This window comes from Pantherophis guttatus, chromosome 3, assembly GCF_059756535.1.
Source record: "Pantherophis guttatus breed Tessera chromosome 3, ASM5975653v1, whole genome shotgun sequence".
Lineage (NCBI taxonomy): Eukaryota > Metazoa > Chordata > Lepidosauria > Squamata > Colubridae > Pantherophis > Pantherophis guttatus.
This window is the reverse complement of record NC_142065.1, coordinates 15,037,259-15,054,699: the sequence shown is the minus strand read 5'-3', so window position 1 is coordinate 15,054,699 and position 17,441 is coordinate 15,037,259. Positions and strand designations below refer to the sequence as shown.

At 41.1% G+C, this 17,441-nt stretch overlaps 1 protein-coding gene across 4 annotated transcripts in view; it reads left to right on the top strand.

Annotated features, from left to right (window-relative positions):
• The window catches only part of PHACTR3 (phosphatase and actin regulator 3), a 299,314-nt gene that overhangs the window by 146,498 nt on the left and 135,375 nt on the right, over window positions 1-17,441 (top strand). For 2 of the 4 annotated variants that reach the window (XM_034433124.3, XM_034433125.3), the window contains 2 exons: window positions 5,343-5,522; window positions 14,959-15,165. In XM_034433124.3, coding sequence (XP_034289015.1) covers window positions 5,343-5,522; window positions 14,959-15,165 — 387 coding nt within the window. The remainder of the gene's footprint in view (window positions 1-5,342; window positions 5,523-14,958; window positions 15,166-17,441) is intronic. The other 2 variants (XM_034433126.3, XM_034433128.3) reach the window with 1 other exon arrangement.

Sequence of the window (17,441 nt, the reverse complement as noted above, 5' to 3'; positions counted from 1 at the left end):
GGCATTCCTGCGTCTTTTAACCAAAATTATTACCGGTTCCACCTGGGCATGGCTAGAACTGAGGGGCAACTCTTTGCATGCAAAGTACCTCAGGAACTTTCCCCCATCAAGACCTCTCGGCCGTTTCTCTCTTAAGCCCATGCAGCATTTTACAGATGCAGCTTCCCTCCGACCCTCTGCAAAGTGGGTGGAATTTCCCCCCCCCTTTTAGGGGTTGGTTTCAGCTCTTCAAGTGGAAGTTTCATCAAAATGCCTGGATTGAATAGAGCTGAGAGAGAGAGAGAGAGAGAGAGAGAGAGAGAGAGAGAGAAAGAGGGAGAGAGGGAGAGAGAGAGAGCCGCTGCACAATGTGAGAGGCGGGTAATATGCCCATGATTATTCATGGGTTGGCTTTCCAACTCCTTCCCTCCTCCTTCCATGGTATCATAGCAACCGTGGTGCTGCAAAACCTATTTTAAGAACAGTAACTTTTCACTGAACGTGCCTATGAGGTAGAGTGGGCGAACTCAGCCTATAAAAATTGTGCCCTGGGAAACTGTGTGGCAAGCAAGCCGGATCTTCTCCTTCTTCTTCGATGGTCCTTATATTGCCAGCAGTGTTTCTGAGGTGAATTTGGAGACTCTTAATGCCACTGACTCCTGAACAGCAATTCCCTTAAATCGATTTAAAGGAATTGCTGTTCAGAAAACGATGTTTATGTTCAAGTTCTCCAGAAATTCTAGCTGAAATAATAAGAAGGGTGAAGGAATCTTGCCTCAAAGATTGCCGAAAAACCCCATCGTGTCCTATGCTCATATAGACATTAGGAATCGAGCTGGATTTGCCAGAAAAATTATTTTTTAAAAAAAATCTGGTCGGTCAGAGTAAAAGCTTTTGAGCAGGAATGTCAGGGACGGAGAAATCTAATTAGAGACCTATATTTCCTGATCAAATTTGCTAAAGCTTGGGTCACAGAAGTCAGCTTTTTATATTTGAGGAAAGAAAGGAGAAGGAAATAGGTGCCAAGTCCATTCAGAAAAACATATGATCAATCCAAAATAAAAGGATCAACAACCCTCAAGAGGTTGCTTTCTGTAGCCCAGTAAATATTTACCTCATAGAACATAGAACAACAGAGTTGGAAGGAACCTGCGAGTTCATCTAGTCCAGGTGTCAGCAATCTGCGGCTCCGGAGCCGCATGTGGCTCCTTGAGCCCTCTGCTGTGGCTCCCTTTCGGATGATCCCACCACTGGCAGGCCCCGCCCCTCACCCGCCCCTCCCAGTCACTCCCCGCCTGGCCTGAGAAGGTAAGGGTGATGGCGGGGGATGGAGAAGCGGCCAGGGCAGAGACAGAGAGATACGGGGGGGGGGAGGGGGGAGAGATACAGAGATACATAGAGAGGGGGGAGGGGGAGAGAGAGAGAGAGATGTCAAAAGGGTTTTGTGGTTCCCGGTGTTTTTTAACAACTGGTTCTCTGCCCTAATGACCAGCTGGGTAGGCGTGGCTAGGGGGTAATGTGACTGATGGAAGTGAGTGAGGTCGAGTTGGCCATGCCCACCCAGGTTCTGTGGCTCCCAGTGTTTTCTTTTCTGTGGGAAATTGGTCCAAATGGCTCTTTGAGTGTTTAAGGTTGCAGACCCCTGATCTAGTCCAACCCACTGCATGAGCAGGAGATCCTATGCCATTGTGGACAAATGGCTGTCCAGTATCTTCTTAAAAGCCTCCAGTGATGGAGCACCCACAACTACTGAAGGCAAGCTATCCCACTGCTTAATTGTTCTCACCATTAGGAAATTTCTCCTTAGTTCTAGGTTACTTCTCTCCTTGATTAGTTTCCATCCATTGGCTCTTGTCTTGCCTTCTGGTGGTTTGGAAAATAGTTGGAAAATAGTCTCCCCCCCCCTCTTTGTGGCAGCCCCTCAAATATTGGAACACTCCTAAGAGATTCATTACAATCAATGTATAATATTGATTCCCAGAAAGGCACCTGCATAAGAATATGATATTTGGGAAATTTGTGAGCAGCACGCAAAATTCTAATTTGAACTTTGACAAAAGTTCCATGGGAGATGTTTCTCTTCTTTCACATTTGAAATATTATTTAACATTTAACATTTAAAATGCACAAAAGAATAATGTTAAGAGAATTATCCCTGGATGGACCCAGGGATAATTCCACCTGTCAGCATATTAAATTCTTCGTGGATTATTAGGCCTTCCAGGTTTTTTTAACTAACATGACTGTAGAAATGAATGTATCACCTACGTGCTACTTTTAACAGTGCCAGGAATAAGCCTTTTTATTCTTAGTTTATATACACAAATACAGAAAGGTTAATCTTATTAGTGTCACATATCTTAGCTTCTCTGCTTTGTGGAAATGCCAAATTTCACTTTAATTGTTGCCCAAGAAGGAAGGAACAATTGCTGTTATAGGGAGCTGTCCCAGGTGCTGACAGGTCATCTGTTATTAACAAACAACTAACTCGTCCATATCATTGCATATGCTTTACTAATGCAAATGACGTTGACTTAAACTTGTAAAAACAGACACAAAGTATTTTCCATGGGTTCAGGATACATAATCAGGATAGAGGATACAGAGCTGAGGTGGCACAGTGGTTAGGGTGCAGTACTGCAGCTACTTCAGCTGACTGCTAGTTCAGCAGATCAGCGGATCAAATCTCACCGGCTCAAGGCTGACTCAGCCTTCCATCCTTCCGAGGTGGGTAAAATGAGGACCCAGATTGTTGGGGGCAATATGCTATTTAGTATACTGTCTTTGGTGTAAGGCGCTCAGAGTCCTCAGAGAGTGGGTGGCATAGAAATATGAATAATAATAATAATAAAATAAAAATTTTACAGGGCAATGGTTATCTTTAATCCAGTAATCAGAATCTAAAACCCTTCAAATACTAAAACTTGCAAATAATAAAAGAAACAATTGAGTTAACATAACTAGTTTAACCACTCCTGTTCTTTATGTAATTTTTTGACAACTCTAGATATTTTTTAAAGCTGTGGTTTCCTAGACAAACGCTTTCCCTTTACGTAGCCGTTTCTTCTGTGAAAGAAGCCAGATCTTTATGACTTGCCTCTTTAAAATTTACCAGGAAGATAGATGGCAAGGCAGTTCTTACATTTAAGATAAGGACATATCTGATAGGTGCAAGTAATTATTTACAAATAATCACCATGTTTATCAAATCTCAGTGTATCAGACAGTCCCGTGTCATCTAGAACACACAAAGAGATATCACAACCCCCTTCCAGCACATGTGATAATTAGGTGTCATGGTCTGTAAATCATTTTTTTTTAATAGCACAACTGCAGCCTCTAAAAATGCAGAGTTCCTTATGGCTCTCCCAAGCCCCCAAATAACAATAAAATGGCAAGACTGTGCTTCTAGAAGGAAGTTAAAGCGGTACATTCTGATTGAGATGGATTCTACTGGGGAATAGGAAAGGGGGCAGATAAAGACAGAAATTTGTCTGAGCAGGAAGAAAAATCGCTTGAAAATTTGGTCCCCTTGAAGCAGCACATAATTTTGGTTAGGAGTACTTTGGCTTTATCGGATGGGCTCTTGGAGTTGAAATCTTGCTTCTGGGTGTTTTTGTTTTTTTGTTTTTGTGTGCCTCTCAATGTAGATGTCAGCACTTCAACCTGCATTTACTCTAGTGCTGACATAAGAAGGAGAAGCGAAGGCGTCTGGAAAGGGACAGCTGACTTTTCACCTACTTATTTTCCCTGGAGATAATGTTTCCGAGGAGATGAGATGGGAAGGGGGAATTCCTTTGAGTTGGAGTAGATTAGGGGTAGAATGACTTAGAAGATGGCCAATGAGTGCAGGGGAGTGGGGAACGGAAAGGGAGGGTTTTGGGGCTGGACGTCAGTGTTGGCTTCGTTTGAAGTCAGGTTAGGATGTCGAGCTCAATAAATAGGAGTTTTTTCTTCAAAGATTTTGTTTGAAATGCATTTTATTCGAGACGACCACGAAACTTGACAGAAAGCCAACACTAACGTCCTGCATTTACTCTAGTGCTGACAGTAGACAGCAAAACTCTGGGTTTTGCTCTTTGTCACATCCGTTGCATATAATAAAGTGTTGGAGAACTGTTTGGTTGGTTTCCCCCCCTCCCCCTCTTTTAATAACCGCTTCCACTGAATTTTGCATGCCGCAACTCCCAAAAACAGAACTGAATTCAGAACAAATACTAGTAGAATAAAATCCTTCTTTGTGAAGTGTGGGCATTTCTGCTAGAGATGATGAGAGTGATTGTGCCACACATTTGGAAGGCCTCCCCCCCACCCAGCACAATAAATAGATCCTGACTGTATGTTGGTCTATTTCAGAAGGAGCTATACCAGTGATGGGATTCAAGTAATTTAACAACCGGTTCTCTGCCCTAATGATTTCTTCCAACAACCAGTTTGCCAAACTGCTCAGAAGGTTAACCACCGGTTCTCCTGAAGTGGTGCGAACTGGCTGAATCCCACCACTGAGCTATACTATCTCTCAAGTGATAGCTCCCAAGAAATGAAGGTCCTTGGTGCTCTCAGAGCTTGGCTGATTTGTTGTTGTTTTTTTTTACAGATGTTTCATTACCCAAACTAGGTAACATCAAGCTAACAATACAAAACAAGCTAACAGTAAACAATCCAACCAAAGAACCTCCAAGACTACTCCCACCAACACTGACAAAGAAAGCCAATAGAACAGGGTCCGTGGGCTGGATGCGTCACGCGCTAGCCACGCCCACGCTCGGTTTAGCGAAGGGGAAAAAAGTCGTGATACATCACATGATGACAACGTGACGCTGTGAGTCTGACACCCGTGAACTATTATTTAAATTGAGAACTTAGACTTAGACTTATATAACACTTCACAGTGCTTTCCAGTCCTCTCTAAGTGGTTTACAGAGTCAGCCTATTGCCCCCAACAATTTGGGTCCTCATTTTACTCACCTCTGAAGGACTGGAAGGCTGAGTCAGCCTTGAGCCTGGTGAGATTTGAACTGCCAAATTGCAGGCAGATGGCAGACAGCAGAAGTAGCCTGCAGTACTGCATTCTAACCACCGTGGCTGAAATCACATTCCTTCCTAGCACTGATGATGTCACCTGGTTTGGGTAATGAAACATCTGCAAGAAAACAAGCAAGCTCAGAGAGCACTGAGGACCCCTCAGTGCAACCCTAAGCTAGAAATCTTCTCCTCTACGGTCCCGAGGAAATCCCTGAGTGTTTTCCCTTAAACTCTTCTCTTAAGGGAAGGCCCCCTTCTGATTCAACATTATAGTATGGAACATGAGCTTAAGCCATCATGAATGGTTGAACTAATGCCAGAATGTCATGGTATCCTAGATTCTGAAGGGAAAACATGCACTGCTGATGGTGCCACCAGAACAATGCTGAGTGACCCTTCATCCCCCCCATGCCAGGCATTCACCTCAGAAGAGACGCAACAGGAACATAGATCAGCCACCACCAAGGCCGCCTCACTTGGCAAGGAGCTGCACTCAGAAGAACTGAGAGAAAATTCAGGTATTGGCCTTTCCTTTCCACTGAGCTTCAGCTGAGTCACTTTAAGGCCATGAGAGGGTTGCAATAGGGAATGATCCAAGTCAGGGGTCCCCAAACTTGGCAGCTTTAAGACTTGTGGACTTTAACTCCCAGAATTCTTCAGCCAGGTATCCTGGCTGGAGAATTTTGGGAGTGGAAGTCCACAAATCTTAAAGCTGCCAAGTTTGGGGACCCTCTGATCCAAGCTCTTTGCAGAGACTGCAAAGGTGTTTCATTCTTGGTTAGGAATCAATAATAAAACAACTTCATCTGATTTAAGAGCACCCTTAAACCATCAACACAAGTGATAATTGGTGGGGGGAGGGAATTTAAAGAAACTTGTCTTGATTGATGTTAGGATCTAGTAGTGACCTGAAAGGGGAATTGCATTTGGCTCTGCAATTTATAATAAATAAAGTTAGGTTCAATTTGAATTAAATATAATAAAGAAATTTGCATTCTTTGCCTTACAAGCACATGACTAGAATCTGCTTGTAAAACTAAGGATGGTGTCTAGGTTCGAACCATTATCAAGCTGGTAATATTTTAAGGGACACGGTAGCTCAGTGGCTAAGATGCTGAGCTTGTTGATCGAAAGGTCTGCAGTTCAGAGGTTCGAATCCCTAGTGCTGCATAACGGGGTGAGCTCCTGTTACTTGTCCCAGCTTCTGCCAACCTAGCAGTTCAAAAGCATGTAAAAAAAAAAATTCAAGTAGAAAAATAGGGACCACCTTTGGTGGGAAGGTAACAGCGTTCCGTGCGCCTTTGGCGTTGAGTCATGCCGGCCACATGACCACGGAGACGTCTTTGGACAGCGCTGGCTCTTCGGCTTTGAAATGGAGATGAGCACTGCCCCCTAGAGTCGGGAACGACTAGCACATATGTGCAAGGGGAACCTTTACCGTTACCTTTAATATTTTAAATTCCATGTTATTGCTAATGGTTTTAATGTGCTGAAGTTGTTTTATTATTAAGACAATTGGAGTTAGTTCAACATGCTTGCTTTAGAATAAGGCTTCATGCAAGCATGCAGCTATGTATGTGAAGGCACCATGCTTTCCTGGAGATCTTATTTATAAAATAATTTTCCTTGCATGATACTAGATATAATTTTATTGCCGATTCTAACCAAGGTGTAGAATTTTAGAGGTAGGGATACTCATTAGAGGTTTCTTGCTGTTATTTCTGCTTGGCACAACTGATCACATAGATAATATAGACAGGATCTTCCCATCACTGTCTCAAGGGCTGCACAGGCCAACCTATGGGATCAAGTCCCAAGCTTGTTTATACAAAGATGGTGATTGGTTGAATCAATAGTTTTAATTGGAATGACTGCCATAGTAAGTACATTTGCCAAATCAAGGGAAGATTGCTAAAATTATATACATAGGGAAGAATCATCTCTTGATACCTCAGTGTGGAAATTAAACTTGCCATCCCCTTGCAGTTGCTAGCTGATTATGCACAAATCTTCAGCCCTGTATTTTCTACTAGGATTTGTGACCTTCTAGGTCAGAGATGGGGAACGCTGGCTCCTTTATGACTTATGGACTTCAACTCCCAGAATTCCTGAACCAGCATAGCTAGCTGAGGAATTCTGGGAGTTGAAGTCCACAAGTCATAAAAGGCCCATTGTCCGCCATTCCTGTTTTAGGTGATGTTAAACCAGGGGTGTCAAATTTGTGGCTTGCGGGCCGGATGTGTCACGTACTGGCCATGGCCCATCCCCGGTTTAGCGAAGGGGGGGAAAGTCACAATACGTCACACGACGACAATGTATCGTTGCGGGTTTGACTCCCCTGTGCTAAACTATCAAGCTCTGTCTGTGTAATTCATTGATTAGTCAGATGCTATCTTGTTTATTTATACAGTATTGTGTTTTTATTTTGTTATTTGTTGGATATTGTGAGCCACCCACAAACAATCTGGAGTTGGGTAGTGCCAAAATCTAATAAAATCAATAATTAAGCGATGAATGGCCAGAATTCTAGATGGCTTAGGATTGGTCAGACTTGCAATTCAGCTGCATGTGGATTCCCCCCCCCTCCTTTTCTGGTAGACCAAGGAGTATAAAAATATCTCCATTAACTGTTTCAGGTGTAGCTGCCCATCTATACGACTGATGAATAATTCTTTCAATAGCTGCATAAAACCTTCTTTTAAAATATCCACCAGCATGAAAAAAATGTATGCTGAGTTATTTCTTTTCAGCTATTTGCCACCTAAAAGTAAAATCATGGTTTTTGCAAGAAGCAGGAAAATTTATCTTTGGAACTTTGATGGCATCCCAGTGGAACAGGTCCACAGATTTCAATATCTAGGTATCCTCTTTCAATCCAATACCAAGTGGCCTGCGCAGGTTAAGACTCTCTGTAATAAGGCTAAGATTTCCACCCATGCCCTCGTGCATTTTTTTCATACTGAGGGAGCTCATCACATTCCCTCAGCAATAAAAGTCTACAGGGCAAAGGTGATAGCAGCTCTCATCTATGGCGCCCCCCTCTGGGTCCAATCCAACATCTCCTCTCTTGAGTCTGTCCACAGCCAGTTCCTACGCCATTTGATGGGAATCCCTCCCTGTGTAAGTAATGTCGCAATTCGTTTGGAACTTGCTGCAATCTTGTGGAAACGTGCAATTGGCTATTAGTTGTCCCTGTGGACCAGACTCCCAGGCTATTACCTAGGCCAATGCCTATGGCGGGACCCTTTTCATAGTCCCTGGGCCCATAATATCCATACAAAACTTTTGAAGATCGGGATTTCCCCCATTGAAGCTTTTATTTTAGGCCCTGAGGCTGCCAAATTGTTGATTTTTCAACGGCTGGACGACATTGATAGACAACTAAATCTGGCAAACGGATCGGAAACATGCTCACCATTTTCCCTTGGTATTATTCCCTCGCCTCACCCTCCGCCTTATCTCTCCGCGTTACACTCTATCAAACATAGGCTCGCATTTATGAAGGCACGATTTAATGTGATCCCCTCGAATGTCCTCGACAATAGGCTCTTGGGGGGAGTAAAATCCATCTATTGTACATGTGATGGTCGATCCCTGTTCCACATTACATTTGTATGTCCCCACTACCGAGACATAAGATCAAGATTCATTTCTCCTATTTCCCAGATATTCCCTGGTTCACCTGATCTGTTCAGCCTTTATTTCCTACTCCAGGATTACAGACCCCAATATAACTTCAAAGGTGGCAAAAAAATTTGCTGCAGTCGTGGCTGGAAAAAAACGGGGGAAGAGACGGGTAACCCCTACGGCAGAGGATCACTAGTATTGACAGTACAGTTTGTATCTGAGGCAGTAGATGGTGTACTGTCTCATGACCTATCTATACTTGTAAAATATACTCCCTTTCTATGTGTATTTTAATTTGGTCTCTGACCGCAATAAAAAGCTTACAATAAAAAGCTTACACCCTTTGTGAGCTATTTTTCCCCCCACCTACCAGCTCCATTTAAATTGTGCAATATTAGAAATGCATTTTGGCATGTTTGTTAATAAAGACGCACAGCTGAATGCCACCTAAAAGCAGTAATCCTGTTGAGCTTTTTTTTTTTAAGGTAGTGTTAAGAAATATAACCATAAATATAAATATTAAAAAGGACAGTCTGCAACCACTGAATGGCATGGAAGAATAAACCAGGGTTGGCAATAAGTTTTTATCATCAGAAGTGTCATAATTATTTAATTACTGGGTATGTAAAGTTTTGCCATTAAAGTCCCTACTCCTAAGCAGCCCATGATAAAAGAAAGAAAAGAAAGAAATTGATTTAAAGTCAAATAAAGAACAATTTGACTTTTTAAAAAATTAAAGCAAAGTCAGCAGAGGAGACCAGAGTAATTTCATGGACCTTATTTCATGGACCAAGTAAAAGGTCCATGAAATAAGGTCATAATAACTCTCAGAAAAGTAAATATGCTGAACTTTGGAGATGTGGCATTTATAGCAATGACCCAGAGAAGCAGCAAAGGAGAATGAAAGGAAAAGAGATTGGACTATGGTATCAAATCACTGATCTGAAAGATCCTTTATGTGTGAACTTCTACTGTATATTTTTAAGATTTTTTTAAAAAGAAAAGGTAAACTTATCAACTTTCTGAAAAACTGATGAGCTTCTTCTTAGATGAAGAAGACAACTGATGAAGCTTCATCCAAGGAGAAAACTGATGAAGCTTCTTCTTGGATGAAGAAGACAACTGATGAAGCTTCATCCAAGAAGAAAACTGATGAAGCTTCTTCTTGGATGAAGCTTCATCCAAGAAGAAGCTTCATCAGTTTTCTTCTTCTTTTTCCTTCTTCTTCCTCAACCCCCCCCCCCCCCATTCAGCTATCGGGGATGACATGATATGGAAATAGACTGGAGATCAGTGAAAGAATTTAAGGACCTGAACTGTAAAAAGGGAAACATGAATCTGACAACACAATTCTGTGTGAGATGTGATTAAAAAGCTCCTGACGACACTGGCAATCATCTAAACAGAGGAACAATAAGTGATTTTATGAAGTAGTATCAAAGGACTGACAATTGGACTGTATGTCTGTAACAGCAGTGCGTTTTGACACACAAAGCCATATATTTTCCCTTCACAAATAATGCATGTGATTTGCACTGCACATTGCTCCAGTGTAGATACACTTATATATGCTCAGAGTAGATACACCATGATTAAACATAAAATATTCATATTTGGAGTGAATCAGGGTGTATTGCAACAAAAGCTAGTTTTCATAAAACTATACATCTTATGAGGGAAAAATATGAGTATCGATGCACATATCTTACTGGAAAGGATTTTGAAAAATGGTGAGTAGCAAATAGCTTTTGTAACATCTCTGCAATATTCTCATAAAAAGAAATGTAAAGAAAAACCTTAAAACATTTGTTCCCTTCATTAGCTGCCCTCTAGTGGCTAAGCTAACAAGCATCTGAATTGCTTCAATAGTGAATTCTTTGTTTTAATTTTTATCATATTTTGTTCAGGGCAGTCCAAGTCATTTCCTGAAGTTTAACTATCATGGATTATTCAGTAGATTTTTGAAGGCTATCTGATTTCAAAAAGACTCTGGGTGGCTTACAAGATATAACATTTAAACCTCTCTCCCTCACTCACAATGGGATTTTTCCAAGACAGAAAATAAATGAAAAACAAAAACTAGAATGCAAGAAATGTCATGAAGAAATACAGAATTAAAATTAAAACTCCAGAAAGTGTATTTGAAAATCAAGCAATTGAAAATCAACATCTGCTCCTTTCTCATTTACATAGATTCATACATATACACAAGCAAGTCTGAAGACAAATATAAATATTTCTGAACTTTCTGAAAGGCCTACTTGGGGATAGTTCATCCTGGAGAATCTCTATCTAAATAGTCATTGAGTGTCAAAACCAACTTGATAATAATGGAGTGGAGTGGAGTGGAGTGGAGTGGAAGGGAAGGGAAGGGAAGGGAATGAAATAGAATAGAATAGAATAGAATAGAATAGAATAGAATAGAATAGAATAGAATAGAATAGAATAGAATAGAATAGAATAGAATAGAATATTCTTTATTGGCCAAGTGTGATTGGGCACACAAGAAATTTGTCTCTGGTGCATACACTCTCAGTGTACATACAAGCAAAAAAGTGATAAATCATAAGATACAATAATAAAACAATCAATTATATCAATAATACATAAATCATGCAATCATTTGATTCGTTGGGGCTTATACTCTGCTGCAGATACTAGAATTCTGTGGCTAGACAACCAATGGCATATTTTTATGGCTGGTGGAATAAAGTTAACAGGAATTGTGGGTCAGGGTTGAAGTGGAATTACCAAAATGACTGTATTTCTTTTATTTTAAATGATCGTTTCTTTTAAAAACAAGGCAGTTAGAATCCTGTGTGAATTTTCTTCAGAGTAAGCCCCATGAAACTCAATATATATACATACATATATATATATATATTGCCTTCTGGTGGCCGGTAGTGAATATAACCACTGTAATTCTTTAATGTTTAAGGTGGCTTATATTTTTTTAGGTTCCTCATCCCAATATTATAGCTTCTAAGGATTGTGCTGTTCCATTTCATTGATATAAAATATAAAAAGCACCATTATTTACATGTTTACCTGCTAGAGCAGATATAAAGTGATATCACTCAAATTTCTAATTTGAATTGTGACTAAATACAAACACTGCGGGCGGTGATAAGAAAAATGGGAACTGTAGTCCAAATCAGGTAGAGCAGGGATACCTAGTTGTGTATTTCTGTTTTAAGGTTGCTGTTGGATCTCTGCTCTTTTGTTTCTGTACTAACTCTATTGGGGTCAGTAGGTTTTTAATCCCAAATTCGTGTGCATTCTTCATACAGTGGTCCTTTCTGACATTTCTGTTAATGGACCAGGACAAAGCAAACCCAAAACACCATTAGCACTTTCCATGTGCCTTGTAGATCCATTTTCATTGATTAAATGAATAAGTTAAGATGCCAGGGCCACGTGCCACTGTTAATACTCCTTTTCCCCAGTCCACTGACTACAGTCGCTAAAAACTGGCAAGAAAGATTCAGTTATTTTTGAGGTGAGAAATACAGGGAAGCTATGCCTGATGTCCTCAGAGAGAGCCTTGATAACAACTTTTCTGAACAACAACTCCTAAAATATAACTCTAGTCATTTCTAGGCTTGATCTACTTTGTACCAACATTTTGGTCACTGTGTTCTCGGGGTCCTACATAGCAGTGGGTTTCACATATTATCACATATTGCGCACACATGCTTGCTTCATGTGTGCGTGCGCCTTCTATGCATGTTCCGGCCTTCCACGCATGTGCTTTGCTCACGCACACGCCTTTCACGCATGTGCCCGTCCTCGAAAACATGGCTAAATAGGACGGCATTACGCCGGGGCAGAGGGGGGGCACCCGCAGTTGCTGCTACTGTTTCACCCAAATTGGTCCGAACCAGCTGAATACCACCTCTGATCCTACAAATGTTAAATGTAATTGCTAAACAATCAACATTCCTCCACCCCAAAACAGTCATTGAAATCATTTCAAGATCTTATGCTTGGAGAAGAAAGATATGGAACACAAGAATAGGTACCTCATACTCCACAGATCAAGGGATGCAGTGGCTCAGTGGCTAAGACACTGAGCTTGTCGATCGAAAGGTTGGCAATTCAGCAGTTCAAATCCCTAGCGCCGTGTAACGGGGTGAGCTCCCGTTACTTGTCCCAGCTTCTGCCAACCTAGCAGTTCGAAAGCACGTAAAAAATGCCAGTAGAAAAAATAGGGACCACCTTTGGTGGGAAGGTAACAGTGTTCCGTGTGCCTTTGGCGTTTAGTCATGCCGGCCACATGACCACGGAGATGTCTTCAGACAACGCTGGCTCTTCAGCTTTAAAACGGAGATGAGCACCGTCCCCTAGAGTCGGGAACGACTAGCACATATGTGCGAGGGGAATCTTTACCTTTACCTTTAACTTCAAACAGGCACTAAATGAGCCATCAAAAGTGGAGGACTATCTGTACAACTGTATATAAAGTTTGTCTGCTGTGGGTATATACCTTCACAAGATAGAATCCAAAACAAATTCAAGCAAAGTTTCATTCTTCGCTTATAAGTCCGATTTATATCTCACCTTTCTTCAAGCAACATGAGACAATATGCTAAGTAGTCCCTTCCCCATTTCTGTCCTGGTAACATTGACCCTATGTACACATTGGGCTGAGATGTAGCAAGTAGTAGCAAGATGTAACATGGTGAGATGATGGCAGTATTCCATTATTTGAGGGGCTGCCACAGAGAGGGGGGGGCAACCTATTTTCCAAAGCAACCAAAGAGCGCTGCCTCTTCAGCTTTGAAACAGAGATGAGCACCGCCCCCTAGAGTCGGGAACGACTAGCACATATGTGCGAGCGGAACCTTTACCTTTACTTTTACTCCACAGATATTAATGGTTCTCCTCCATTCCATTTTCCCCAGAAACTCTTGAGAATTCCACCAGAAATATTACATCTCTCCAATCATTGCAGGGATCTTAAATTCTGCCTGGCCACACATCAGCTTTTTTACTGACTAGACTTGAACTGACTTCCTTCCTGCGTGAAGTATGCTGGTCTTCAAAAGATTGCAGTGAAACATGACTTCGTTTTTTCCTCTGTGAAACCCAAACCTATCCATGTTTGCTCAGATACAAATTCATTTCATTTCAGGTTGTCTTAATCAAAATATATATATATACCATTCAGTTCAGATATAATTGTTCAATCCTTGATAATTTTATTTAAATTAATGAAATTCTGTCATCTCCAAGAGCAACCTTCAGCTAGATAGAGCAGTTCCTGACACTTTCTCTTCTTTTGTATTGTTCTTACAATTAGAACTAAACTATTTTTTTAAAAAAAATGTGTCATTTTTTTTTCTTATGATAATAGATCCATTCTTTTTGGTATATATTAGGAGAATGTTCAAACACTCATGTTTGAATAAAGGCAGTTACTCAGCATCTCTTGAGCATTTAAGAGCATGGCTCCTTTGTGGTTTTATATTGTCATTTTAGTTACTGCATTTTAGAAGTTTAGGAGGGGTATGGTTCAGTTCAGCTAAAATGGTAGATAGGATTTCTGTATTTAATTAATGCCATCCTTATCTCAGGAACTCAACCTTTGAGGCATATACTGTGTTATCCTCTTACACTCAGGAGCAATTCTGGCTGTAGTAAAATGAATACAGAGTATACTAATCCTAACATCTGATATCACCGGGATCCATATTTTTTCCAAACGGTAGAGTTGGCCCTAAAGCCCACCACACATACTTCAACAGGGCCTGGTGGCTCAGCAGACTGATAGCATTGTGATTAACACCAGCTGCCTGCAATTACTGTAAGTTCGAATCTCACCAGGCTCAAGGTTGACTCAGCCTTCCATCCTTTCTAAGGTAGGTGAAATGAGGACCCAGTTTGTGGGGGCAATAAGCTGACTTTGTATAAAACATACAAAAGAATGAAGGCTATTGCTTAACGCATTGTAAGCCGCCCTGAGTCTCCGGAGAAGGGTGGCATATAAATCAAATTTTTTTAAAAAAAGTGTTTGAACACATTTTCCAGAAGAGAGGAGGGTGGAAGAAAATTGAGATATTTTGTGTTGTAAATAAAGTCTCCTCAGCTCTACCCTTTTCCTTAAAAGAGAGTTGTGTGGTGAAGCTATGGATCATTTTTATCTACAATCCGGGTTGCCTGGTTCCTGGAATGGTCTGTTGGCCACACAGGTGGACACAATGAGTTCTTTGTTGCGTGCTATACCACCACACCTATATTTCCTTCTCTCTCTTTCTTGCCTTTCCCCTTGTGCTGTTGTTATGGTGTATTTCATGTCCCATTGCCTCTGATCCTGTCTCCCTTCAGCCAAGAAGACATCAGCATCCACAGATGAACGGGAAAATGCCAGCCTGCCAACCTCTGAAGAGACCCCACAAGCCTTACTACTTTTGGGATCCATCGAGTCCCCCCAGAAACAGATGGAAAGGAACACAGCCCAGGTCCCTAACCCTCCTTCCTCACTTCCGGTTCCACCACCTAAGATTGTACCCAAAGTCTCAAAGATTGTACCAGGTGGGTCTCATTCAGCCAAAGGGAGCTGTGTCTTTTATTAGAAGGAAGTCTGATCAGCCATGGAGTCATGAAGATGGGAGAAGACCACACAGATGACCTATGAGAAGCATAGTCCCATAGTTTAAAGAAACTGCTAGTTTCCATGTAGTGTGTGAAGGGTACCTTATAATGAACATAGCTCATATGTCTGTAGTGGTGCTGGTTCTGGTGGTATCGTTTACCACAGCAATTCTACCTGCAGTTCAATAATTTTCTAGACTTAGAGCACGTTTAAGAACTGACATGTTTGAGAACTGGCATTTGGTTGATTACATACAGTGACATTTGACAGCTGAAGTCATTTCAAGGACCAAACAGATGAGATATGAAAGTGCTGTTATGACCAAATCCAAATTCACTTCTAAATCCCAATTCAGATTTCATATTCAGAAAATGCACAGTTCAACCAAAGCTGCAGGAGATGGAAGAGTTGACATCTGAGTATGATGCCTATCTTTGTATGTTGGTTCAACTGAACAAAGAACTGGATCCCAGGCAGAAATCATTATGCTGACAAAAACAAAAAACAAAAAACTAGAGGAGCTTTTAGCTTGAGTTAATGTGACCTGTTCTTCTGGAGGACAGAGGCTGAAAAATCTCTATAGCAACTTTCATGTAGGCTAGAAGCAATTTAGGTAATCTTAAAATATGCTTATATATTGTCCTGTTTCTCGGGAAAGTTGGAGGACTTGTTTTTGATAGAGAAAGAGAAATGGATTGGGAAGTTGGAAGATATCTGGGCAGCATATATATTTTCTTATCAGGATGAAATCATTATAAGTATCACTGGATTCTCTGACCCTGTGATAATTCCTAGGCTGTATATATTCAAGCTCACTCTCGGGCCAACCAACCAAACCTTTCTCTGATGAAATTATTTTATTTCTTATCTTATGCTTATTCTAATTCTAATCTTTGACCTCCTAGCATCAAAACAAATGGAAACTTCAGGACTTCTCATTGTAAAGAGCCGAGGTGATGCAGTGGTTAGAGTGCAGCACTGCAGGCTACTTCAGCTGACTGCTAGCTGCAGTTCAGCAGTTCAAATCTCACCAGCTCAAGATTGACTCAGCCTTCCATCCTTCTGAGGTCGGTAAAATGAGGACCCAGATTGTTGGGGGCCAATATGCTGACTCTGTAAGCATATTACAGAGAGGGCTGTAAAAGGCACTGTGAAGCGGTACAGAAGTCTAAGTGCTATTGCTAAATTCAAACTATGAATTTAAGTGCTGTGCCATATAACTATATACATGTAATTGTTGTTGTTAGTTGCGAAGTCGTGTCCGACCCATTGCAACCCCATGGACAATGTTCCTCCAGGCCTTCCTGTCCTCTACCATCCTCTGGAGTCCATTTAAGCTCACGCCTACTGCTTCAGTGACTCCACCCAGCCACCTCATTCTCTGCTGTCCTCTTTTTCTTTTGCCCCCAATCATTCCCAGCATTAGGCTCTTCTCCAGTGAGTCCTTCCTTCTCATTAGGTGGCCAAAGTATTTGATATATACATGTATAGCCTTGCCAAAGGGGACGATCTCTACATGTAGATAGATACAGATTTAGAAGCAGATGCTAAATAGAAATAGAGTATTGTTCAGTTTAAAACTACAATGGGGAAGAATATACCTAGGCAACTAGATTTACTGCTTTTAATTCTACTTTCCAAAAGCTATTTGCTTTCCTTAGCGTTATCTTTAAACTAGACCCTAAGAACATCTTCAAACACCTATTGCCAATACAACTGACTCTGTCCACCATGCTGCTGATTGTCTTCTTCTCTTTCTTTCCATCTTTAGAGCCTTTTTTCCAGTATTTGAACCTTTTCCAGAAAGCTGGGTCTTTGCACAATGTGTCTGAAGTAAGATAATTTGAGCCTGTCCATTTGTGTCTCAAGTGAGAATTCTGGGTTGATTTTCTGATCGTCCGTTGTTTTGTTTTCTTGGCCATCCATGGCACTCTTAGAAGTCTTCTCCAACACCAAAGTTTAAAGAACTCCGTACTCTTCCTATCCAGCTTTTCAAAGCCCCATTCATAAATCTCAGTAAAAAGTAAGAGTTATCTGAGAAGACATCATAGGGTTGCCTCTGAAGTTCTCCATTTAAACTTCATGTCTCACTGGTATCCAGAAGTAGCTAGCAGAAATCTACAATTTTTCATCTCCTTGCACCTCAAACAGAAACATACTGCTTTTTTTCCCCCCAGGCTGGTTTTACGGGGTATTGAATTAAATATCCTGTGAA